This window comes from Aptenodytes patagonicus, chromosome W (assembly GCF_965638725.1).
Source record: "Aptenodytes patagonicus chromosome W, bAptPat1.pri.cur, whole genome shotgun sequence".
Classification (NCBI taxonomy): domain Eukaryota; kingdom Metazoa; phylum Chordata; class Aves; order Sphenisciformes; family Spheniscidae; genus Aptenodytes; species Aptenodytes patagonicus.
In genome coordinates this window covers 23,415,037-23,442,450 of record NC_134981.1, presented here as the reverse complement: position 1 = coordinate 23,442,450, position 27,414 = coordinate 23,415,037, and the positions used below count along the sequence as shown (strand labels likewise).

The 27,414-nt window shown below is 44.6% G+C and overlaps 1 protein-coding gene across 3 annotated transcripts in view; it reads right to left on the bottom strand.

The window, feature by feature from the left end:
- Window positions 1-27,414, bottom strand: part of LOC143172028 (protein FAM219A) — a 121,751-nt gene that overhangs the window by 66,028 nt on the left and 28,309 nt on the right. For all 3 annotated transcript variants that reach the window (XM_076361246.1, XM_076361247.1, XM_076361248.1), the window contains exon 2: window positions 1,615-1,714. In XM_076361246.1, coding sequence (XP_076217361.1) covers window positions 1,615-1,714 — 100 coding nt within the window. The remainder of the gene's footprint in view (window positions 1-1,614; window positions 1,715-27,414) is intronic.

Here is a 27,414-nt window from a genome sequence, read left to right as displayed (position 1 = left end):
CAACTGGAAGGACAGAGGAAAAAACTACTTGTGTTCCTGATCCCTTAACCAGTTGTCTGAAGGCCCTGAAGTCTCTTGATTACCCTTGGACTTCTTATTGTAACTTCATCGCTGCTGTTATGATTAAATTTTCTTTGCCAACTCTTGCTTTTTGTGTCAGTCATTAATGAACATGTAAATGAAATGGCTGTTGGAGAACTCCATTAGCAATCTCCTTTCTTCTGATACTTTCTCCTTCAACACTACCTGATGTGTTTTGAGTTCCTGGGCTTCTCAATCTACTGGCTTTGCTTAAGCACTTAGTTTATAAAACTGAATTTTGTTATAGATCTATCTCAAATTACCTTTTCATTTAATTTGCATGAATTGAACTTGTTATCCCTGAATCCAAATCTATTTCCTACGATCAGGTCTTCTATAATGTCCTATGACTTACCAAAGCCAAGTCTAAAATAGCACCATTTCCTGTCACGTTAGTGAATCTCTGGAGGATATTTTTATTGCCTAGAAATGCAAGAATATCTCAGACTTACCAATAATGATATCAATTGCTCTGCAACCTGATTCCTGATGTTCAATTATCCAAAACAACTATTGCAGTAGTAATTATCTCTCTAATAACATTATAGAACTCTCTTGGCAGTGAAAAAGGATCCTGGTGGCATATGGCATGCTGGCAGTGATAATCTTTTACTAAACCATGAGTTGTGCTATCATTAACACATACTGCTGCTCCCTGCCTTTTCCTGAAAAGCAGCCACTGGTTTTAGAGTGCTCATGACTGCGATTGCAGGGCAGATCTACTGTCCCAATGCACTCGCTCGTATCCTGTATCAGTAGCTCAAGGTCCTCCACTTTGCTGCATAATCTTGCTACATTTGCATATCCAACTTTGTCTTCTCCTCCCTAGTCACTCTTTCAGCGAGATCTTGCCTATTGAACCACTTTCTTTTCCTTTGCCATCCATGGGTCTACTCTGTGACATTCCTTTCTGCACTGCCATGACCAGATTTGTCTGATTATTCAATTTACCACATACTCAGGCAGAGCCTTGAGACTGCACAAGCGCTTCCCAGCCTTTTCCTGGTGTTTCTTTAAGGTTCCTCTTATAAATGAGGCCAACACCAGTGTTTGCAGTAGTACTGCAGGTCCTTGGGTAAAACCTATCTATCCGAGAACATCTCTTCATAATCATACCCTCCACCTCACAGTAACACAGCTCTATCTTTTCCTGGTAGTCCAAGTCTCTGATCCTTTCCCTTTTATTTGCAGTTACCCTTTCTTCTTTTTACAGTCCCTCTATATTATCTTCATTCTTTTTCTGGCCAAGCCTTGATCTTAGCTTGATAAAAATCTGTAGGTTTAAAAAGCTATGCCTTCCTTTCAAGGCATAGCTTCCTTCCTCTACCGCAGCCCAAGATAAAGGGTCCTTGCATGTTTGTAGGTCAGTTCCCTGAGCAGCACAATCACACTGATAAACTGCTCTGTGAGTTGTCTGAGCTGAGCTGGCATGCTCAGCCACATGCATGGAGATTTGCATGTGATCCCACGAGCACCTCACCATATTTCAGACCTTGGATTCAGCCTTTTCACTCTCCATCAGCAGAGACTCACCTAATTTCACTTGAAGTGGGGACGGCTTATAGTTCATGGCTACAGTCTCTCCCTCTCTCGTATCACAATCTCTGTCCGAAATAGATGCAGCTGTTGGATCCTGAAAGAAAATGAAACAAAACAGAATGGTTTAGCTAAAAGTTATGCAGTCTCTTCTCTAACTGGCTGTTAGGTGTGTCCATTCCCACCCGCATTCAGAAGGAACAGAGAACATGCTGGTGTTTTGAACGGCTGAAACCTAAGGGCAAAACACAGAACTTTGGAAGCACATTTAGTATGCTAAAAGTATCTCTGGAAACACAAGATTTCAACATCTGACTTATACGATAGATGACACTGAGAATACCTGATATACGATAGATGATACTGGAGGGTGGGTCACCAGTTCAAATTCAGCCTGGGCTGGCAGTAACCTGAAACCATTTTCATATGATGACTCTTCAGGGTGTTGTATGAAATGCATTTACAGTTTCAGCTGAGTTCCAAGTGGACCAGTCAACCTCATGATTAAAACTAAAAAGCTCGTGACCAGCTGTGTGAAAGTCCAGCTCAGAAAAAATGAGGACTGAATGAGCAGGAGAATTCAATCTCCGGTCCCTCTTGGAAAGGAATGAAGAAGTCTGTACTTCCCGATCTGGACCTATTTTGTGGCTAACTGGAAAGATTTAATTTCAGTATCTGTTAGCACAGCACCTTTCACTGTCACTGAAATCCCCCCGAAAACCAAAGCTCCCCAAACATGGAGTCTGCCCCACCACGCCTACTTGCAGACAAACTAATCCAGGTAGTGTTGTACTCTATGGTACAGCGCATCAAAGGATTTAGATAGACAAACTACCAATTCAGGCAGCTCCAGCACTGATGAAAATATTTAAAGTCATTTCATGGCAAACTTCAAACCTGTTGGAACTGTCTCTATTTAGAACCATAGTGAAAATCAAAATTGATTTTCAAACACGTTCGCTTCTTCCCACCTAGAAGCTAGAAACTAAATTGAACATGCATATATATATATATATATATATATGGGATGTGTAAGGTGGTAAGTGGCAGACCACCACCCGGGTCCAGGCTTCCCAGATGAGAACCTTTTCTCTGACAGTCCGGGAAAAGGCAGGATACAGCCATTTTTAAAGAGCATGACTCCAAGAACTGGATGCTTCCTAGCGCTACTGAACACAACCAAGTCCTTGGAGCCCCAATCTGCTGGCTGCAGGAAGGCATGGGAGTAGATATGTTATGGTAAAGGACATGGTGCGATGGCCAGATACTGCCTCCTGTGCTGGTGCAGTCCAGCACTTGAACACGTGAGCTCCCACATGGAAGGAACCCACAGCCAGCAGTTCACACGGCAGGGAAAGGGCCTGGCCACCTGGACTAGCTCAGGTTCAAACTGTTAAAATTATACTTAAACTCTTTAAATCAAAACCAGCCCCTACTTTTCTTGGAAGCTGATGTGCTGACAGTAGCTTTTCCTTGTGGGTAACCTGCCAATGACATTAGACATCCATTTGCATGAACAGCGGGAGGGGAGAAATGTTCTGAGGTGCCTTTGAGGATCTGGACTCTGGTCCTGGACCAGAGAACTCAGCTAGAGTAATCTCAAAGCTGGGCTCTAGACCAAACAAATAGAAAAGGCTTCCTAGATCACCAGAGAAGAGAAAGATGATTTTCAAAGAGCGATTCATTCCATCCTGTCTTAGACACTCATCTTAAAAGGAGACGAGTCCATCCCTGGAGATGTGTCTTCCTTTCCTCCTACTGACTACAGAGGAGGCCTGGCAACTGGTGGAGACTGCACCTCTGCCCCTGATGCTGGAGGTAGGAATGATGAAGGACACACCAGCAGAGTCCATAACAATGCCAGGCTTTTCTGCCTCAGCAGCACTGCACCTCTACAGCAGACCCACAGGGGAACATGTTACCGCCACACAACAGACTCACGACTAGCACAGAGAGATCACAAAACACCAGCAGAGTCTGGGCAACCACTACTGCGTGCATGGGCCAGGCCTGCTCCCTCCAAAGAGTAAAACGGAACCAAAAGGAAACTGAGCTGGGCCAGAGACAGCATCCCCAGTGCCAGCATGTATCTATCCCTGGCCCAGGAGCGTCAAGGCACTGTCATATTTCCTATCCATCACTTCATATACGTTCTGCAGCAATGCACAGGACTCCATAGTAACAAAACCCGGCTGCGAGAAGACAGCATTTCCCATGGCAGCTCGGCTAGAGCATCCTCTTTGTACGAACATGCTTTGCTTCTGTGCATACTGAACGGGCACATTTCTCTCTCTATAGCTCATCCACCCAGAAAAACATTTACTTGACTAATTAGCCTTTTGCTTGTGAATGCCTACAAGCACACTGAGATTCACCACGGGCTTTCACTATTGGAATTCACTTGGCGATTTTGTCCTTTTTTACAAGCCTCCCTAGACTGATGCATTCAGCTTTAACCCCAACATCAAAATCTCAGCTATGCGGTGTGACCAGTCCCAGGCCAAATGATGTGAACAGAATAGAATAAAATAGAACAGAAGAGAATACAATAGAATAGACTATTTCAGTTGGAAGGGACCTACTACGAACATCTAGTCCAACTGCCTGACCAATTCAGGGCTGACCAAAAGTTAAAGCATATTGTTAAGGGCATTGTCCAAATGCCTCTTAAACACTGACAGGCATGGGGCATCGACCACCTCTCTAGGAAGCCTGTTCCAGTGTTTGACCACCCTCTCGGTAAAGAAATGTTTCTTAATGTCAAGTCTGAACCTCCCCTGACACAGCTTTGAACCATTCCCATGCATCCTATCACTGGATACCAGGGAGAAGAGATCAGCACCTCCCTCTCCACTTCCCCTCCTCAGGAAGCTGTAGAGAGCAATGAGGTCACCCCTCAGCCTCCTTTTCTCCAAACTAGACAAACCCAGAGTCCTTAGCCGCTCCTCATAGGACATGCCTTCCAGCCCTTTCACCAGCTTTGTTGCCCTCCTCTGGACGCATTCCAGGACCTTCACATCCTTCTTAAATTGTGGGGCCCAGAACTGCACACAGTACTCAAGGTGAGACTGCATCAACGCTAAATACAGAGGGATAATCACCTCTTTTGACTGGCTGGTTATACTGTGTTTGATGCACCCCAGAATGCGGTTTGCCCTCTTGGCTGCCAGGGCACACTGCTGACTCCTATTGAGCCTGCTGTCAACCAGCACCCCCAGATCCCTTTCTGCAGGGCTGCTCTCCAGCCACTCCTCTCCCAATTTATACTTGTACCTGGCATTACTCCGTCCTAGGTGCAGAATCCGGAATTTCAACTTGTTAAATTTCATGCCATTGACGATTGCCCAATGCTCCAATCTATCTAGATCCCTCTGCAAGGCCTCCTGTCCCTCAAGGGAGTCACCAGCACCACCCAGTTTAGTATCCTCAGCAAACCTGCTAATGGTGCATTCAACTCCTGCATCCAGATCGTTGACAAATATATTGCACAGAACTGGCCCTAGAATTGAACCCTGAGGAACACCGCTGGTGACTGGTCGCCAGCCAGATGGAGCCCCATTCACTACAACCCTTTGAGCCCTGCCCTTCAGCCAGTTCTTCACCCAGCGCACCGTGAACCTGCTCATCTCACAGTTGGACAACTTGTCCAGAAGGATACTGTGAGGGACAGCATCAAAAGCCCCACTAAAATCCAGAAAAACTACATCCACCGCCTTCCCTTCGTCCACCAGGCGGGTGACCTTATCGTAGAAGGATATCAAATGAGTTAGACAGGACTTTCCCTGTTGTGAATCCGTGTTGACTGTGCCTGATGATTGCATTGTCCTTTAAATGCCTTTCAGTAGCACCCAGTATGATCTTCCCAATAATTTTTCCAGGAACTGAGGTTAGACTAACAGGTCTGTAGTTTCCTGGGTCTTCCCTCACGCCCTTCTTATAAATTGGAATAATGTTGGCTAGCTTCCAGTCAGCGGGGACCTCCCCAGACTCCCAAGACCTTTGGAAGATGATTGAGAGGGGTCCTGCTGTAACATCCGCTAGCTCCTTCAGTACTCTGGGATGAATCCCATCAGGCCCCATGGACTCATGAACATTCAGCTGATACAGCTGGTCCCTTACAATTTCAGTGTCCACAAATGGAAAGGCACTGTTCCCACACTCATAGTCCTCCAACTCACTCAGAGGACTGGGCAGCCCAAGGTTGATCAGTATCATTAAAGACTGAGGCAAAAAAAGCATTGAATGCCTCTGCTTTTTCTTCATCCCTATTTGTCAGGTGACCATCTTCAACAAGTATCGGTCCAATGTTTTCTTTAGACCTCCTCTTGCTATTTACATACTTAAAAAAGCCTTTCGTGTTGTCTGACACAACACTGGCCAGTTTCAACTCCAGTTGAGCTTTGGCCTTTCGTGTCTTCTCCCTGCATATGCGAACCAGGGGTCTGTAATCTTCCTGCAAAGCCTGACCTCGCTTCCAGAGATCATACCATTTCTTTTTCCTCCTGAGTTCCCTGTTCAGCCAAGCTGGGCTTCTGCCCCGCTTGCTTGACTTGCGGCACAATGGGATTGCCTGCTCCTGTGCTTTTAAAAGGTGGGTCTTAAAAACCAACCAGCACTCATGGACCCCTAAGCCCTCAAAGGCAGATTCCCAGGGGACACTGCTAACTAGCTCCCTGAGTAGCTTGAAGTTTGCTCTCTTGGAATCCAGGGTAGCAACTCTGCTGACCTTTTTTCTCATTACACCGAAAATTTTAAACTCGACCATTTCGTGATCACTGTGGCCAGGACAGCCACCTACCATCACATCCCCCACGAGTCCTTCTCTATTCACAAACAACAAGTCTAGGAGGGCATCTTTCCTAGTTGGCTCACTGAGTACTTGTGACAAGAAGTTATCTTCCACAAACTTCAGGAATTTCCCAGACTTGCTTGTCACAGCAGTATGGTATTCCCAGTTGATGCCTGGGAAGTTGAAATCTCCCATAAGGACAAGGGCTACGGATCCAGAGATTTCTCCTAATTGCCTATAGAATAACTCATCAGTGCTAACATCCTGGCTGGGCGATCGATAGTAGGCACCCACTGTGACAGCTGCTTTGTTTCCCATCCCCCTAATCCTCACCCAGAGGCTCTCAACCACATCATCCCTAACTGTAAGGGCTGTACAGTCACACCTCTCCCTTACATACGGTGCCACTCCTCCACCTCGCCTGCCCTGCCTATCCCTCCTGAACAGCCTGTAGCCCTCCATCCCAGCACTCCAGGCGTGGGACTCATTCCACCAAGTCTCACTAATACCAATGACATCGTAGCTCTGGGAGCTGACCAACGCTTCCAGTTCATCCTGTTTGTTTCTCATACTGCGTGCGTTGGTGTACAAGCATTTCAGACGTGCTCCTGAGCCCTCCGTGCTCTCTGGAGCAGCATAAATGTTCCCATTAGCATTGTCACCCTCAGGCAATGCCATGCCAGACTCTTGGCTTACCTACTGCAATCCTGTTGGTATCCCCTTCCCCCACTGATTCTAGTTTAAAGTTCTCTCAATCAGTCCTGCCAGCTTACACCCAAACATGTGTTTCCCCCATCGGGACAGGTGGATCCTGTCAGGCCCCAGCATACCTTGTGTCTCAAAGACTCTTCCATGGTTTAAAAACCCAAAGTTTTGGCGCAGGCACCAGTCTTAGAGCCAGGTATTGATATCCTGGACTCGCCTGTTTCTTCCGAAGTCTCCCCCCATTACTGGGAGGATTGAGGAAAACACTATCTGTGCTCCCAAATTTTTTAGCGTTCTTCCCAGGGCTCTGAAGTCTCTTTTGATTGACCTCAGACTTTTTGTTGCGACATCATTTGTACCCACGTGAAAGAGCAGAAATGGATAGTAAGTAGTCTGTGATTTCTCTCTGCTCACTGGGAGGGGAACACATTCCCAATCAAAAGGCAAGTGCTGAGATGTGGCTAAAGGGGCTCTAAACGGCTCTGGGAATTTAATACATTTAAGGGTTTTTTTTTGTTCCTGAGGCCTCCTTGTGTCTTAATTCCTAGGGAAAAAATACATTCAGTCAGGCCACTGTGTGAACCTTTGGCTGAGGCCAGAGTTTAATCAAAGTTTTCTTCCCACATGCTCAGAGCTTAATTGGGCATGGGCAACTGCAGCATTCGAACGGTGGGGTGGTTCTTTATTAGTTTGTTTTTTTCTATAGGCTTGATACAATGGACCTTGAAAACTCTGCCCTCCTGCTAGGTACAGCTGTGTCCTACAGTGTGTACAATGTGCCATTTCTGAACATCAGAAATTAGTTCCAGTGAACCTTCATGGAGCAGAAGTGCTGTGAATCCTCAGCATGCAGGGGCACAGAGAGAAGCTGAAACCACTTTAAACTGAAATCAGGGGTTTAAGGAACATGGCATACTCAGTATGTTTTTTAGTCTTTCTCTTTAAAAAAAAAAAAACAAACCAAAAACCAGAGAAAATCCCCCCCCCCCCCCTTTCCCTTTTTGCAGTACTTAGCAAGAAACACAAGATCTGCCATAATGTACCAGGTCAACAGTCTTTTTACTCTTATCGCCTGCCTCTCCCAGTAGCCCACACTCACTATGGTGGGAAATAGCCCCAAACAGCCAGCAAACTGTGCAGTTACACCCTGAGCAATGGAGCTGGGTGCTGGGTACAAACACACCCTTGTAGCACCTTGGAAAATGCAGCTTCCTTTGCCTTCCTTCACAGTCAACACCTCTGACATCTTGCAAGCTTAACAAGCCTCCGCTTTCCACCCCGTAACTCCTCTGGGACCCCAGTGCACATGGAAGGGAATAGGCACACACAGTTTCTGTAGCCTTCAGCTGCCCCTTAAAAACATAGCTGGGAACTGAGATGTCTCTATCTGCCCACCCTTCCCAATCCTAAAAATCCTAAAATTTTTACAGCCCTAAGAAAATGTTCTCCACTTTGCTGTCTGTGGGAAATTCTATGATCATTAAAGCAGCTTTGCTTTTTGATAAAGCAGAGAAGGAAGATTGCCCTTACCCTCCAATCTCAAGGAAAGACCCAGTATACAGGGCTTTACCCACTGCTTCTCTCCAAAATTCAGAGGCTTTAGTCTGATCATCATCAGCTGAATCATTATGAGCTGACTGCTCAGGAATATCATCCAGCTACCTTTGTCTCTCTCCAGTACCAACCAATGATGTGCTTGCTGTCTTCTGCCTAACTTAAAGATGCTGGAAGTCTCGGTACCAACACATGTGTGACAGCCTACAGCGAGCGCTCGCAGCCCAGCAGACTCCTGCTTTCTAAAGCTGCCCATGTGGATCACACTCTGCAAGCAAATGCTAACAAGGAAGGACAAGCCCAAGTGTTTTGCTTCTTTTCCACATCAAACACTGAGTTTGAAAATTTGATAGATATTCTGTGCCTGAGAGACTGACTTAATGAGCAGAAAAACAAGTGAGAAACCACACACATCCCAAATACAGAGGGTACATTTGGGTCACTAAGAAGTTTCTATCATTCCCATGTTGTCATCTCAGACTCTCGGGCTAGAACATTGCTCCTGCTAATAAATATTTATGCCTTCAGTCTCTCTACCCTGGGAACAGAAAACTATATGCTGTTTGCATATTCACTTTGCCTCAAGCTCTACTGCACTAGGTTATCCTGAGAAATGCAGCTGTAGGCGGTAGGCTTCTGGGGAGGGGACTGATGTGCACAGCTGGGTATGTAAAAACATGATCTCACAGTGTTTTGGACAACAGACCTCTGCAGCCTCTAGGTACCACTACAATATAAACATGAAATATCTATAAACATAGAGTGCTTAAAAAAACCACTGGGAACCAAGATGTGCATAGTCTGTCTAACTATGTATCAGAAATAGTGTGGCCAGCAGGAGTAGGGAAGTGATCGTGCCTCTGTACTCGGCCCTGGTGAGACCACACCTCGAATACTGTGTTCAGTTTTGGGCCCCTCACTACAAGAAGGACGTCGAGGTGCTGGAGCGTGTCCAGAGAAGGGCAACGAAGCTGGTGAGGGATCTGGAGAACAAGTCTTATGAGGAGCGGCTGAGGGAACTGGGGTTGTTTAGCCTGGAGAAAAGGAGGCTCAGGGAAGACCTCATCGCTCTCTACAACTACCTGAAAGGAAGTTGTAGCGAGGTGGGTGTCGGTCTCTTCTCCCAAGTAACTAGCGATAGGACGAGAGGAAATGGCCTCAAGTTGCGCCAGGAGAGGTTTAGATTGGACATGAGGAAAAATTTCTTCACTGAAAGGGTTATCAAGCACTGGACCAGGCTGCCCAGGGAAGTGGTTGAGTCACCATCCCTAGAGGTATTTAAGAGACGTGTAGATGAGGCACTTAGGGAGATGGTTTAGCGGTGGACTTGGCAGTGTTAGGTTAACAGTTGGACTCCATCTTAAAGGTCTTTTCCAACCTAAATGATTCTATGTGAGAAACAGCATCCACCATATAGCTGAACAATGGTCAGTAATGGCATGTTTGGCAAGAGAAAGGAAAGTGTCACATGTACAGCAGGAATGGAACCTGCAAACCTCACAAAAGACACTCTTGTGCTCTCCTCCGCATCCCTCGGACTCCAGCTTAAACATTCAGTGTTGGAGCCCATTATTTCAAGGAAAATGTAATCCCCTCAGCAGTTCTATAGATAAAAGCTAGAAGCTACAACCATCCAGGAACACTGGAAGAATGGGGTTGTTCAGAGAAGAAAGGGGAAGACTAAGGAGGAATATAATAGCTGTCTTCAGATACAGAAAGGGCTGCTAGAGAGAAAAAGGGAGTATTTTTTTTTTCCATGTTTCTGATCACCAGAACAAGAAACAACCACCTTAAATTGTAGCAGGATTACAAGGAAATATCAGGGAAAACTGTAGAGGTAAGGCTAAGGAGCTGCGCATTTGCCTGATGAAGTTATGGAATTGCTGTTGCTGGAGGATTTTAAGCCTGGGTTAGAAACTGATTTGTCACACAGAAAGTCAACAGAGCTGATCCAGTTTTGGGGCAGCCTGATCTGGATTTGGTGCAAGCTGATAAGATCCCTGATCTTTTTAGGTCCCTCTCCCCCATCTGTCTTAATAAGAGAGGAGCCTGCTTCTAAGCCAGACTCATTTAGGCAGAACACCAGTTTATCCCGGGAACGAGAGGTTCTCCAAACTCCCCTTACCCACTTCCAAGAACGATGGCTGGCCTTCACCTTCTCTCTGGGTGAGCTGAAGAAAAACATCTTTTTTCTAAGTCTCACATGTTGAAGGAACTCCAGAATCATATGGTGACCAGAGCAGAAGGCTCCCCAGGAAGATGTGGGTTGGCACTTTTCATCAACATGCGCAAGCTGCTGGATCCAAAGCACTAACGGCTCATCTCAGCATTGCCACCCCGTACCAAAGTGAAAATAAATGGCATTTTGGTGACACAGCGACTGATACACTGAAATACACTCTGATACCTACTGACTCAGTTTCAAAAAAGCAATAAACAACTGTTTATTGACTTTCTACTAGCTCTGCCAATGCACCAGTTACAACATTGCTGTTTTTCTTTTCTGAGCAAATGCTGAACAGATCTTATTTAACAGTAACAGGCTGTTATAGGCATGTTATAACAGCATGTTACAGGCTGTTATAACAGCAGTACTAGGCCTGCAATATCCACTACAGGATCCAGATTTTGAACCCAATTCATTTATAATCGTAAGACAAACCAGTATTCGAAGCCATTTTTTCAGCAACTGAAAAGCCAGCAGCGTTAATATTGCTGCATGATTAAAACCTCAAGTCTTATTAATTAAATTGAATCAGAACTGCACTGAGATGACTTTCTACTGTGTACACCTGCAGTCGGTGTAGCTCAACTCACTGGCAGATAACAAGAAATTTGGATCTTTGCTTTGTTTCAAATGGGGGCAGAAAAGAAGTGCCAGTCTGCCTTCGCGTGCCACAGTGCTTGTGCTGAAACGCTCCCTTGGAGCCCCAGCCGCAAAGGGTCTGCCCGACTACCACATTCATGCTGAACAAAATGCAGCAAACAGAAAGGTGTAAGCTGTGGAAAGGGAACAAGACATTTCAGAGGTCTGTTTTCCTAATCAAAAATGACATTTGCAGCACAGGGAAGAAAGTCCCTTTTTTTAGATGATGATGTATGACTAATCCTAGGAGCCTACGGTAACAGAGGAAGCACCAACTCAGTAAGTAGACCAAATACTTTGGGAAAGCAACTGAGGGACAAGGAAGAAAAATGGGAGTAATTACATGATTTCTGTTAAGATTTCCCTCTGAGAAACAAGCAGCCCCTGGTCCTTTCCTTTCAATCATGACAGAGTATATTTAACATCCTATTTCCCTTCAGGCTCTTCTCACACACATAAGCACCAGCCATCACTATTATCACATGCATTTATAGGTTTGGTATCTTGTGCTAACTTTACATGACTTAAATTGGATCATTAACATTGCAAATTAGAGAAATGCCACACTGCACTCCCCACTGGTTGCAGCACTTGCCAAGTGGCTGGGCATGCAATAACTATTTAAAACCAGCTATTAACTGAGGTATGTTTTCAGGATGCTCTAATACCAAAACATTTCCTTCCTTGTAAAGGATATATACATGAGGGCATTACACCTTTCCTTTTGTACACACAGCTCTGAGGTGCAACATGAAACATATGAGTATTTAAGGCAATAAAGCATCACAAATTCCTTGGTAGCTGTTGTAAGAGTCAGTTTAGCAACCGGCATCTGGCCAAACCAGGATCTCAAAACCCCCCAAACAATTTTACAACTGCTCTTTAAACCTCAACTCACGAGGGAGGATATCCTCAAAATGATTAAAAATTGATACACATGTCAGAGCCAAGGTCACGGTGTGTTTGGAGGACAGAGGCAGGAACAGGAGCCTGGGCTCTTGGCTACATGCTGTAGCTGCATCCTATAGAAAACCATAGTGCTCTGCACAGCCCTAGTGCTGCTCATAAGGGACCACAGCAGGATCTTGTAGTGTCTGAATTCATGCTTGTGGGTTAGTGTTTAGAGCTTCTTTCAAAGGTGTATCCCATCTTTACTCCTTCAAAGCTTTAAAGGAGCATCACAAAGACGAAAAGTCTATTTTCAAAGAGAGAGTTGAGTTTTCCACCTGAAATGAAGACAAGCAGAGACTCTCCCGCATGGCAGAGAGGAACTGTGCTTCCTTCCCATGGACAACCCCAACACCCAGAGAAACTGGCTGGGAAAGTGCAAGACAAGTGGTGCCATCACTGCTGAAATGCCACGGTCGTGGGCATATACAGAATGGTTTATGGATCCTCTCCGCACACAGCTAGGCTATTCCAGCTGTACATGAAAGATGAGATCAAAGCTTGCCTGAAGGAAACACTAAAAATGTTAGCTGGTTCTGGCATGTACTGCAGAGATTATATATTCTGACAAAAATGTCCCGGCACAATACAAATGACAGTAGGAGAGTCCTGTTCTAGTGATGTAAGTTCCCTCCAACATCCTGGAGATTGGATAATCACTTTCATAGGCCATGGACTGGATCCAGCATGGCAAATCCGACATTGCTAAGCTTTCAGAGCCTCTGGCTGTAAGAACAACAGCAAGAAAAGCCGGGACAGTTCCACATCCATACCTTTCAACAGACCAAGGGCTCCAATCAGTGGTTCAATGTCACAGCTATTACTAGCATACCTCTGGGGCTACTTGTTCTTTTCCAGTTAGCAGTTAGAACTCTTTTTTTAAGAAAGGCCGCTGATTTTTACATGTTCAACTCCTATACACATAAGACGAATGAGGTCTTGCTTTTTGCTCCTGGAATACCCCTGACACCTTTAATCCAATCCCTCAGATCCTTTTCTGAGCTGTCTGATTGCTCCTCCTGTTCGCTCCTCCATCGATCATTCTTCATCCTGCCTTTCTCCTGCACCTAGTAAATCCCCCCTCCCTCTGAGGGCAGGGGTGTCCGGCTCTGAAGGCTCTCTGACTGAGGTCTCAAGTCAACGGCAAGACCCGTACAACTAACAATGCCGCCTGCCAAGTGTCAGCTTGATGTCAGACATTTCTGGAATGAAAACGAGATGTGTGAAGACTGAACTTCTTTTCAGCCTCTGGATTCATATCTAAACCACAGGATGCCCTCTCCATCGCACACCTACTTTGCGTTTGCCAGAACTATTACCCTTCAACCCAAGGCACCCTGGGCAGGCTGTTTGCTGTCTAGACAAGCTGAGTTTGTATGCCTCCAAGTTTACTCAGCCTGCACTCACAAGCAAGGGCTCGGAGGGATCTTGTGAGGGCATTCAGCAGGGAATCACCGCGTCTCCCTTCAGCTACTCAGCCAAAACTGCCTCAGGAGAGTTAAAGTCAACAGCATGGAAATCTCAAGGACTCAGCACCCTGCTTTCTAGGGAAGCTGAAGATCTGGGAGTGCTGCAAATGCAAACAGTCAGGATGTTAAGGGAAGAGCAAATACCTGTGCATTTGTCCAAGATCAAAGCCATCTCTGGCCCCAGGAAGGAGGTTGCAGAGAAAACCAAGGAAAGGAGACAGGCTGTAAAGCAGGATCCAAACAAAGCCCTGAAGGAGCACTGTGGGGGCCCACCACTCCAAGACAGAGGTTTCAAGAGATTTCTCAGGAATAATAATGGATGCCCAGTGGCATTCAAAGCTCTTTAACAAATCTAAAAACATAGACTCTTCCAACACAACCCAAAAGATGAGCAGCTGCCCAAGGCTCACACACCAAGCATATTTGTCACACTGCAGACAGGTAGGGATCTCAGCGGTGGACACCAGCTTAGCCTGGACAGAGCAGGGGACTCTGCCACAGCCCATGCTTTTGTACCCACCCAGCACTGCCTCCTGACCCCACAATCCAGGCCAATGGGTTCAGCCAGGATTTTGGTGGGCAACACTAACGGCTTTGAGAGGGCAGCACCGGGCAAGCAGGACTGCTCTTGTCCTCACCTCACCATGCTCAGGCTTGGACACCAGTTCAAAGTCATCAGCATGTTGCCCCAAGCACGGCTTGAGAGGTCACTTGCCCGTCCTGCAAAGGTGGATCCCAGCGTTAAAACCTTACTGATTTTTCTCCACTAGTAGAGAAAACAAAGCTGCCAAGCTGAGTGCTCAGCAGCCCTTTTCTCTTTAGCGCAACTCTTTGAACTTGTCCCAAGAGATGGAGAGCTGAGTCATCAGATTTCCATATTTATAAGGAGAGAGTTTCTGTTTAGCCAAGCTTGTGACAGAAATAACCCTGCAAACAGCAGCAGGAGCAGCAGCACGGCAAACACGTCTGAGGGGTGGGGATGCAAAAGCTGAGGGAGATCTCAAGTCGCTCTCTACCTTAGCATGGCTTTCCAGCCCTGTGCGAAAAATTGAGGGCACAAATCATTTTGGCTTCTAAAATAAGAGCTCGCCTCACCCCCGCCCCCCACGCCTATGTCTCTGTGACTAATTAGCATCGGGGAGGGGGGATACAGATTCTCCTCTGATAAAGCACTGTTTGGCTCCCGTTCTCCCCTGACACGTTTGTATTAGAAATATCTCCTCTTTATGTGACTAATCAGGGAAGCTGAGACGAAGGCACAGGAGCCGATAAAGGGAAATCACCAATTTTTATAAATGTGGCTTAGAAATTATTCTGTCTCCAAAGGGCAGGGACACTTCTTCCCCTCCCGATCCTGAAAAAAAAGCGCAAAATTGAGGTCCCTAAAGAAAAAAAACAACACTATTTTTATTCCCAGAAGTAGCAGCTCTCGTCTTCTCCCCTATTCACTAAGCTTGCTCCCAATTCCCTCAGTTATTGCAGCGCTGCGGTTTATGTGCTGCAAAGGGCCTGGAGAGCCTGCCAGCCCCACACCGCCCATCGGGGCTTGGCTCAGCAAGGTGTCTGACAGCCACAGCACTGCCAGATGCTGCAGATGGGAAATGATAAGCATGGTTAGCATTTTACCACGTTGAGCTTAAAGTCAGCAGCACACAAAATGCCAGCCACATTCCTGGCTGTCCCTCAAGAGCATCTGAAAATATTTAGCGCTGTTATCTTTCACATAGCACAGTGGACTGAGCAAAGACCAGAGCATACCTTAAATATTGAGGTAAACTGGGCTTGGCAGAAGCTGTTTGAAATAAAGGCAAGCAGACACCATTTAACAGCATGAGGAGAGCGTTTTTAAAGGAGAATGTTTCCCCTCTGTGTTCCCTGCAATGGAGCTGGTCTCCATCCGGCTCCAGCTTATCTCCTCGGCCTCCCGTTGACAGTGCCAGAAAGAGATATCAGGCCAGACCAGACGGCTTCTGCCTTGCTTCTCCTTTGAAGGCAGCCCCTTTATCAGCTGAAATCAAGCCATCTGTCCCTGGCCCCTTAGAGGAGCCACAGCAGATTGTGGAGCACGGGAGGAAGCACTTCATGAGGTGGGAACAGGAGGTCAATGGAGCTCATTGCATGCACAAAAAGCAAAACCAGATCCCTGGTTGAGCTGGGAAGGGAGATGAAAGGGTGACCGCAGCATCAGTGCTCCTTGGGACAGGCTCAGGCACATGCTCGCCAGCTCTTGCTCTTTATTCAGCTCCCTCCAAGCTGCTGCTCCTTCTGCTGTGGAGACATGGACCAGCCCCAAAGCCCTGTGCCGGGGCTCCTGAAGGCCTTGCTGGAAGGCAGACTGCTGCGAGCCACGGAGGGTTTTGCCTGCTTTGCTCGCTGAGTGTGACTGCCCAAATCTTTGCGTTTTGACAGTTTTTTTTCAATTGCCAAATATCTACTCTTTGGTATGAAATTTTGCACTCTGGACATTTCTCTCAGCCTGATTTAAAAAATATATATAATTTAATATATATATAAAAATATATTTTTTTTTGTTGGGGTGGGGTGCTGGGAACACATTTTGTCACCCTGAGCCCTCCCCTTTAAGTGATATCCCTCTCAGCAACTGCAGTCCGAGGCTGAGGCTGATGAGGGCAGGAGACTGGCAGGGAACGAGCAGGGAGGGAAGGCAGGATCTGCCAGAAGGACTAGAGCTGGCTGGAGAAGGAGATGGGGGAAACAGGCTGGATGGGCAGCCAGGAGGGGAAATAGGAATGGCTGAAGGGTGTTCCTAGAAGAACAGATCCAAGAAAACAAGGAAGAGACAGGACAGGGACAGTGAAAGGTAGTCAGGGTTAAAAGCACTAGAGGACACAGCTGTCAGACATCTGCCATACGATGCATCTCCATGATCTTCCAGGGCTTGCGCACACAAAAGACAACAACCGACCATTGCTGTTACTCCCCCAGCTGGTCCCAGACTACCTTTGAGTGAAGCACCAGAAGCCTTCTTGCAATGAAGAGAAATCAATGGGATTTAGGAACCTAACTGTCTCTGTGGCCTGAACGTAGCTAAGGCTGGTAGCACGGAGCTGTGTGCTCAGAGGGCCCTGAACCATGCTGGTGCTGCTGTGCCATTTTCCTCTGTTAAAACTGCAGGGAACTGACATTAGAAAAAAACAGCAGGGCTGGTTTACCAAGCTCTCAAATACAGCTACTGCAGCCTAATTTGAGCCCCTGCAACCTATGTGCTACAACACAGTCTTTAATGACATACTCCTGTAAACCCTTTTGCTTGGTAATTCAGGGGCCAGCATGGACCTAATGCTGGAGATGAATCAGGGTTATGCAACAAAGGAATAGAAGCCCAAGTCTGTGATTTCTTGCAGAAGTTGCAAGTCATGTAGGGAACAGGGGAGCATAGCGCACAGGAGGAAAGATGATCTTGTGGTTATACGACGCAGGGCTGTCCTAGAGAACTGAGACCTTTACACTCTTACGTGAAATGTGCCAAGTCTCTAAAACCAGATTTCCCACAAAGGGTCACTAATAAGGTCTCCCTCCTTTGCTGGGCTCCTGGATCACAGCCCTGGAGTGTGATATGCTGAGTGCTTACAAATGCTACCAAAGTGGGAGCTGCACTTTGAGTAGGTGAAAAGCTACGAATCGGGGGGGGGGTGGTGGTGGTGGTGGGGGTGGAATCATCAGGCGATAGGTACATTGCGCTGAAAACCCCAAATGACATTCTGGCTTTAATCAGTCTCTGTCTCAAGCCCTCATCCATCCAGCCACAAGATCATGAGGGAGAGGGAAGGGATTTTGAAAGGGCTGGGGGGATCTGGTGAAGCTGTCCAATCCATCCCATCCCCTCACCTAGCAGGAGCGCTGCAGAGATGAACAAGGACTTTGTGAAGTGCTCAGACACTATCTGTCATGCCAAACACCATGGAGCAGCCCACAAAATGACTTAGTCAGAGGGAATTTTGTTTTTATGCCTTTTTTCATCTTGTGTGTGGCTCTGCCATGTCTTTCTATAGTGGTAGGCCTATCCTTCCCTCCCGGTGCACTGGTGTTTACTGGTACACTGGCATGTCTTGCAACCCTGTTTGCAACCCTGCCAGGTTCCTTGCCAGCATCACCCCACTGCCTGTACAGCCGTTCTCCACCAAGAGCTGGGAGAGCAGGAGCACTCAGTGAAGTAAGAACAAAGGAACTATTATAACAAATCAGAGTGGCAGCCCTGATCTTTACCTTGATCTTACCAAAGCCCTGCACTCATTCACCCCAAACAAGGTAACAAATCTCTTTTGGGATGACCTGGCACTTGGGAAAGTTCCCTTTTAAGCTCCAGTAATTAGAGGGCTGCCAGAGATGCTGAAACATGAACTTCTCAGACTGTTTATTTTTACTCTGGTGTAGATCTGGGCATCCTCCTTATCCATTAACTGGTGTCTTGTGCCAGTAGGTCCATAAGCTGTAGGAATGGATTCATATCCTAGCCTCTCCCCCTCACCCCGCTGACTCAGCTTTGGGATCAGTGTCTTTCAGTCTCACTAAGTTCTTAAAATCTTGTGTTTTGAAGTAGGAGTTTGGGTATCTACTAACCCCTTCTCTCCTTTTTCTAGCTCCTTGTTTATTTTCCTCCTCCTAGCGTGCCTCCTACTATTTGCTTCTTCAAGAAGAAACAATCTCAGTATTTTCACTGTCTCTTTCTTTCTTGTTACAGACCCCCAAACTCTTCCTGATCCCATAATATTCTTTTTAGGACGAGTGATCAGAAACACATGCCACGTCCCAGGCAATGTACTATTGATCTAGAATGGCTTCACAGCTTTTTGTCTGCATTTTAATCTCCCTGAACTTTTGTTTGCCTTTTTGTCTCTGCCACCACACTGCACAGATGACTTCATTTGTGTTCCCTGCAGTGACGCCAAGTTCTTTTCCCTGCATCTCAGCTTTTCTATCCTCCTTTTCATCTTTCAAAGTGTTTTTGCACAAATATTTTATATTTGGGAAAACTGAGATCCAGAGAGGTGAAGCTGCTCAACACAAGAGCAGGAGAGCTGGGTCCTCCTCCAGGGTTCTGTTCCCTGTGATAAGAGCATTTTTATAATTGCATTTCTACTGAATACATTTGATAGCATGCACCAGAAAGCAATAAGTACCAATATTACACTTCAAACTACACTGCAGGGGAAAAAAAAGTGGTCAGGAGCTGCAGTTCCAGGACTATATTACAGTCCTGAAAAGTGGTCCCTTCCTGCAAGCATTTGATATTAAGCAGAAAATTACATAAACAAATCACAAGTCTCACAGGCCAGACTGTTCCCCAGACATTTTAAAGGTTGGGCTCAGTATACAGGCTTGTTTCTTCATCCTATCATCTTTTTCCAGCAAAATGTTTTTCCAGAATTGCCTTGTGAATGGCTTCATGCTCTTTGCTCAGTTAATTTTCTCAGGAACTTACTCCTTTCTCATTATCATCCAAACTACTGTAATTCAGACAGAGCTCCCCAATGTTTCAATTATGTTACATGTCCCTGATCAATGTAAAGAGTCACCTCTCTACCAGTCTGTCACATCTGACAATTTCTTCTCCCTATGAGTCTCATTTATATAAGGAGCTCACAATTAAAAGGGGAAAAACAACACGTGATCTTAAAAAGCAAATAAAAAATGCACAACTTTCCTCCTAAGGTACCTTCTCAGTTGTAAATTTGGAGGCTAGGTCCACGTTTGTGTCTGTTTCTTCTGCTGTGCCCACTGTCTATGGAAAAGTGGAGACTAGAAAAGAGTCAACAAAACGTAAGAACGGGGTCATCTGCAAGGGTTTCAATTTGGTTTGTAAGTTGCCTATAGAATTAATACAAGGGGAAGCATTAAGACCTCTCATTACCACTGAAGCCTTTTAGCTTAATGGGGACAATACATTCAGATACAGGAGAGATGGTTCACATAAAGTTTCTGTAAGAAAGGTCCCTTGAGCCTGGTTCTACCTCTTTGTCTTCACAGCTTTCAAGTAACACTGCGGGTGGGCACAGAAACACTTTCAGCTCATTAACCTCTTTTCAAATACCGGTGGACATGAGATATTTAGCTGAAACAGTCCTTTGTAGATATTTTAAATTCCATTATAATTTTAAATTCCATTATCATTAATAAGACAGGCATGGGAAGAGATACTGTTTTCCTTACCTATTAGTTCCATCTTTTGCAGGGTAGAAGCAGCTTTGTGCATTAATTTAAGGTTTGCAACATCTGCGCTGGTGGAAAAAGCTATCTGAAATGTAAATCTTAAGAGCAATGATAGCTTGAAGCTGAACTCAAGCACTTGACTTATGGAGGCACAAATCAGGAATGTACTGGCTCAAATATCCAGAAGCCTCCCAATGAAATAAAAAATAGTAAATAAATTGGAGTCTCTCTGGGTAATCATTCTCATTATCTGGCTATACAAGATAACGAGAGAAGCAACAAAGAAAGCTTGTCATTAGCTGTTAATTGAAGGCACTTTCAGAAAGTGCTGCTTAAACCTTGAAAGATAGGCTGTCTTTCCAACCGCTACCTAATATGTATTAGAGCTGTATTAAAGCAGTCTCATTAGGTCCCTGCCCCCAGCACCACAGCTCAGAGAGAGCTTCTGATGCTTTAGATTAAATTCGCGTTTTAAAAAGCTCACCTACATATAGCCTAACCCCTGGGCATATCTTCAGCATACTTTACTGCGTACAGATCTATCTAAGCTGATGCTGTCATGTTGTACAAACATAAGATATCTAAGTGCGTTGTTATGACCTTCAAAAGAGGCAGCAGATTCCTGGCTCATTATAATGTATAACCACATAATGTACCGACGACACAAATAACAATTAGCCTGTAAGCTAAGTGCAGCTATCTCAGGACATGATTTTAGGTTCCTTTGCTCTTTACTGCTCTTTCACATACCTTCTTTTGCTCTTACCATCTCCCTTCTCCTTATTCCCAGACCTTTTATTTTCACCCATAAGTAGCTCATTGCCCATAGATGGAAGCCCATTAGTCTTGAAGAGGGTCTCCTGTTGAGATAATAATTCTAGGGTGAGACATCTCACTTCTTATGAAGCAGCCAGCCTCTATTCTACCTGTAACCTGTGCTCTAACCTGACAAAACTTGGAGGCTTCCAATTTACTTTAAACCAGTTACATTTCCATTTAAACTCTTCTCTGTCTCTACAATTGTCGAAGTAAAAATCCATCTCGTAACTACTTTACCTCCAAAGCAACATTTTCAATCTAAGTTACAGGACCATGCGATCAGTATCATGTCTGGAAATTGGGCATCATCACAAGAGCTCGTGTAAAGTGCCTGCAGAACCACAGTTTTTAGTTGAGGGGTGTGATGTGGGGTGATCCCAAGACAGCACACAGAGGTGGTCTGAGCCTAACAGAACAGGGTCACAGAAACAGAAATAGGGTCACGGCCAGAAAATGCCCAAAACAACTCATGTGGTTCATCTATGCTAGAGAGATCAACAATTTAATTGTAACCTGCGTTTCACCCAGTTTGCACAGCCACTAGGATAAATATCATATATGAAGAATGACATTAATATTGCATTATGTTTAATCACAGGATAGCTTGTGTACATCTACCCTGTCTCTATCTGTTTTTTATGCTTCTACTGCAGTATTTGCAAACATTTGAAGCAGAGCAATGTAGTCAACACTGAGCATACACCTGTGCTTATACAGGGAAATGTAATTCACTCGAATTTCCCCCCTCAGTCATTTCAGAGTTATCAAGCAGCTGTGAACTATTTCCTGTTTGTAGGAGAGATAATAGACTTTAACATAGCAAAATTAAATTATTCTGCTCTTACACTATGTAAAATCTCTGCAGCATTGCTTTGAGCAGAAATGGATATTAAATTGCACAGACAGTACAGTTTAGGGCCATTTACTCCAACTGCTCCAAGGGCTTTTCAGATATAACTACTCCCCCAGCTATAATGGGGCAGGGTTCAGGGATTTGTGACTACTTTTGAAGTTTCCAAAAACATCTGTATGGCTGAACTCCAGTTTGAGCTGCTAGTTCTCAGGTCCAGCTTTTACATCAAGCAAATTACGGCGGTAGCTGCCTGCTGCCATCATGCCCACGATAATCCTGAGGTGCTGACAGTGACCTGTGCACAAAGAGACAATGTGTGGCATCTTAATTATACAGGAGCCATGCCAAACAGATTTTCATTTACAACCATGCCCAGCACCTTGAACTCAGACACTCCTACTCATCCTGCATAAACGTTTCAGTAATTGTTCTATATTTCCATCACACCAGTGGGTAATCAATTGCATTAACATGCCATGTTTTAAATCCAGAAATAAAAAATACACCAAGTAGAACAGGAGCTAGTATCGTGGTTCATACAGAATCAAGACGTATCTCACAAAAGCGTGGCCATGCGAGAACACAGATGCTGAAGTTGCATTCTCCCCCCACTTCAGTTTAACTCCTCACTGTCTCCACTCCCTGCCACATCCAGCAACAGCTGTACTGTATGGCTTCTCCTGAAGACCATCATTTCACAAAGGCCTCCAGAAGTAGCCTAGGTCTCATACCATCAATGCAGAATTACTGGAGCAACACTATGCTGTTTTCATTGCAATGCAAGTAAAGACTTACTCAAGCCCTGTCAAGATACCAGGATTTAACAAACAAGCCACATCAGGATGGAAGAGGCTGCTTTCGTCCCAGCCAGTGCAAGAGCCATCTGTTAAGAGATCCACTTATGTTGTTGGAGTAACAATTCCACAGCTGTTCTCCATGAATTAAAAAGAAAGTACAAATCTAAAAGAATCATGTGTGTTTCAGAAGATGGTTAAAGAAACTATTTCTTTTTGCTGCATTTCAAAAAAATACAAGGGAGATGCCACCGGCAAACTCCTTTCTCAGGAGAAAACAAGAAAGCACATCAGTTTAATTCAAAACACACCAGTGGTCTTCTACATCTTATAATCCAAGCAATTTCATTTAGCACATATTATATATCCTGTAACAGATCATTTGAGAACCGTATTAAGGTATTGATCCCTGTCTAAGTATACCTTCCAAACAAACTACAGATACATTCAGAATTGAAGACCCTGAATATTATGTGTTACCTGCAAACAGAAATGGAAGAGAAACAAAGCAGAAGGAGGATCTCCAACCTCTTCCCCAGCAAAAGAACCGCTTATCTAGAGCTCTTCATTTTAGTCAAGTGAAAGCTTCTCTCCTGTTTCTGTTTATTTTAATGACTAGGGCAAGCCTCATGCAAACTGGCACCTATTCAAATCCTGTAGGAGGACAAGATGTCATTTTTAAAGTCCTGTGCCCAAGCCAACTAACGTAATTACTGAAGACCCTACTCAAATCATCTCCGACAGCATCTGAAATGCCCTTGACTCTCAGTGCAGCAAGCAGATGAAGAAGGGGCTGTATTCAGACTATTGGCTCCAGATGTCAATCTCAGCCAGTGTGATGACTTCTTTTCAGGAACCAGGACATGACAGCTTTAGATGGTGAGTACCCTGAATTGTTCACTGTTCTCTGAACCTAGATGCATACAGTCCCAATCCCTACCCACTCCTGTGTAGCTTTAGCTCATTTCTTCCTGTGCCAGCTGTGACATTGCTGCTCTCATTTCTCCGTGAACACTGTGATGAATCAGTGATGGCTGAAGGTGTGCACCACAGCCTTTAATTAGTACAGTCAGTAAAGCATTTTGATAAAGCAGCAAACCTGAACCATCAGCATGCAGTTCTGCATAAGGAAAGGGATTAAAATCCATGCACAACTGTGGAACACAGACTCTAAATTACAATTACTATTATTCTTCCATGTACAGAAATTTACTTTTTTTTTTTTTTTTTTTTTTTACCCTGCAGGTACCAAAACCATGACTGAAACTAATTAAATGTAGCCCTTTCAGGAACATTGCCTAATATATCTTGGTAAGGCAAAGATAAATTACTTTCCATTTAAACCAGGCTAATGTGGAAAAGCCTGGGAATGTTAAAAAAAATAAACGTAAAAGAACGTAATAATGACTTTAATTTTTTTCAAAAAACTAAACTGTTCTGCTTTTAAGAGACTGTCCTCTCAACTTTATGGACTCACAGAACATTACTGGATGTGTAGGCTGTGCAGTACCATAAACTGTAAAGATCAGGGCTACTGCTCCAGGCTAATAGTGTAATTTTCCACTGGATGGGTTTCATTTACAATTCACCTATTGTATCTGGAAGTCTAGTTGTAGCCAAGTACGTTTTCAGGTTGTTCAAGGTATAATAAAGAACCAAATAGCTTAGAAAGGCAGCTTTAACTTTATAATTAGAAACATTTGCTATTTCAGGTGGCTTCTCCCCAGCATGTTTATAAGTTCCCTATTATACCTTTCAGCGTGTTGCAAAAATAAATTATGACAGGCTGAAGAGTGATTCACAGATACAATAAGAAACAGGGAAGAGAGAAACTATACAGGAGGAGTCTGGATAAACCTGAGACAGCAGAGTATCTGGATGTTCATAAGCAAAGTGTTTTCCTGTAGGAGTGAGGATAGGAGTCTGCATTCAACTCCCAGGAGGCCCATTAAACACAAGGTGACAATGAAAATCGGTCCCCATTTCCCCACATATGAGGTGTGAAAAGGTTTATCAGTAGAATTCAGAGGCACATGCAAATGCTGTGCATTGGTAGCCACCATCCCAGTGTAACCTGGCAGCTACTACCCACTGGAACAGCTAGAAATGCTCCTCCAACCACTCCACGGTCCCAGTTAATCCTAACTCTCCAGACCCTTCAGTGCTGCTAGCAACAACCCAACCTCTCCTAGGAAACGTGACTGATAGCAGCCTGTAGTGCTGGGGGCAAGGCAGGCCATCCTGAAGAGCCATGCAGTCCCTCCAAGTTAAATGTTAACATATGAAAACAGGATAGCCAACATTGCTTTCTTTTGCAGCTAGTTTGGTGAGATCAAGAGTGAGATTAGTACAAAGTGTGTTTCATAAATCATGTTTTATATGGGCTCTGGTATAGCAGAATTTAGTCTTCATGAAAATCTGTGGTTTTCTGTCCAAATAACGATTGCATTGTAATGACTCTTGGTTGTCTTTGCTGGACTGGAACTAGCAGTTCAAATGTGAAAGGTTTTCTACCACCTCATCAGTTCTCTGACTCCATCATTTGCCTCCTTGAGGAGGATTATGAAAACCATGCTAGGGAAGACACAGAAAACAGAAACTTTAATTTAAAAGGCCCAGAGTCATTTGTTCCAAGATTAGTGGAAGGGGCATAAATAGGTGGTTGAATGAAAAGATCAGTTTTCTTAAGCTTTATGGATTTAAAAACTTAATTCTTTTCTACTGTTGCCCCTAAACTGGATGTTAAGAAGCAGTGCTGAGCAGCAAGCATTTCAGACTGTTGTATTTTCTGCCCTGTATCAATGCAAGTTATTTTTTCTTTAAAATTTAGAAGGCTATGATTGCCATTCCAGAACATTCAAGCAACCACCACTCATCAACTCTTCTAAAGACTCTCTCTCCCTCTTCCCCTGCTAGCATGGTTTGGATGTTGCTACAAGCATCCTGAATGACATGGGTGATACAGATAAACCCTCCTTAAGGCCATATTTCACAAATATTCCTGTGAAGAGTCACAAAAAGGAGGTCAGGAATCTACTAAAAAAAAAAAAAAAGAAAGCAGAGCTGGACATAAATACAAGATTGGACACTACCTCTTCCGAGAAGTTCTGCGTGGCTGCAGAATCCTCCTGCTGCATCGCTGCAAGCTGTACCAACAACCAACGTCCTCCGGTCCACCGCATGCACACGCAGCTGCCAGCCAGCCACACGTAGACAGCACTGAGAGCGCAGCTCTGGATGCCAGCAGTACATGGGTCACGCTGGTCAGGCTGCACAAGAGTTCAGTGAGCATAAGGAGGTGGCCTGAGGGGGGTTTTCTTTTCCTTTCTCTGCTATTTTTCAGGTGTTCTGTATAAGTAGACACATTGCTGATGGCTGGTTTTCCTGTTTTGTAGCTTGTATCAGTACAGAGATTTCCATGCTTAAGACGCAACACAAGATTGCAGACCATACTCTGCTCGAAATCCACTAAGGAAACCTGAAGAAAACCCTTTTATTTTAATGGCATTGCTTAAGTTTTACATTAGCATAACAGAGTGCTTCTGCAGCCCCCACTGCCTTGTTAAGCACTCTCTTCTCTTGTAATTTTGTTTTGACAAGGATGAGAATGTAACAGATGATTTTCTCTTTTTTCAGTATATAAGAACATGAACATCTCTGTACAATCAACATTTAAAAGGCATGTTTGCATTTAATATATTTTGTATTAAACTCCCATTAGGATGCCTAACCAGGTAATCTGTTTAAACATGCAGAATATTGAAGAGATGACACAAGCCAGTTATCTTGGCTCTTATGCCTAGAAAATGAGAAATCCCGAATCCTAAAACTGAAATATTTACATTTATTACAGAGAAGAAAGGAAATGTCTGACTTTGCAACCCGAGGAAATATTAGCTCTAGCCTAAGGAAGTAAGCTAGGAATTAAACGATTTGATAAATTCTGTGACTGTTGATCAGGAATGTTTAACAAGAGATTAAAATTAAAATTCTCACAAGTTTTAACATAAACAAGAGGATCAGAGAAGCTAAACATATTACTGCCTGTCCCGCTAAATAGGCCACAGCACATGGACAGGCTGGAGAAAAAGGGAAGATACCTGGGGCTTTTGCACAGAACAGTGTCGTCAGCTCTCCCTCCTGCAGTGTCCATGTCCACAGTGCTCCCTGGATGCAGGGCATTCCAGACCACATTCTCCCAACAACAAGGGCTTTCAAAAAATGAGACTATCTATTATAAAATACTCACTTGTTATGACATGACATAGCTGTATGATGAAAACTGTCCCGTGTGCCTTGTTGTGTTCGTATCTGCTTTAAGACAGCTCTACTCACAGCAGGTTGACCGGTAGCATGTGCAAAGCAGTGAGATCCACCTACAGAATGGACGTGCCTAGATCTCGCCTTAGGCTTAGATACACAATACTCACACACTCAGAACAGCAACTGACCGGCCATCCATTACCTGCGATGTGTATCAGACTAACTAGCATCTCCCTGTTCTAAATAGTTGTGAGATAAACGGCTGGATTAATCAAGCATGCATCAAGCATACAAGGCCAAAGCTAACGAGCACATCATGAGATAGATAAGTACTAGCAGAAACCAGACAAGGACAACCAGAACTGTGGCAAACAGCAGTGATGAACCAATTTGTGACCATATAAGGAGAAGGGCCCAAAGGTTCAAGAAAAGTTCACCTCCTGCAAAGACCACCAGAGACCACCTAAGACACCTGAAGATGCTCCTAAGGACTCAAAATGCATGCGTGAAAGACTATGCAGATATTATAATTAGTTCCGAGAAATATAATGAATATGCATGATTTT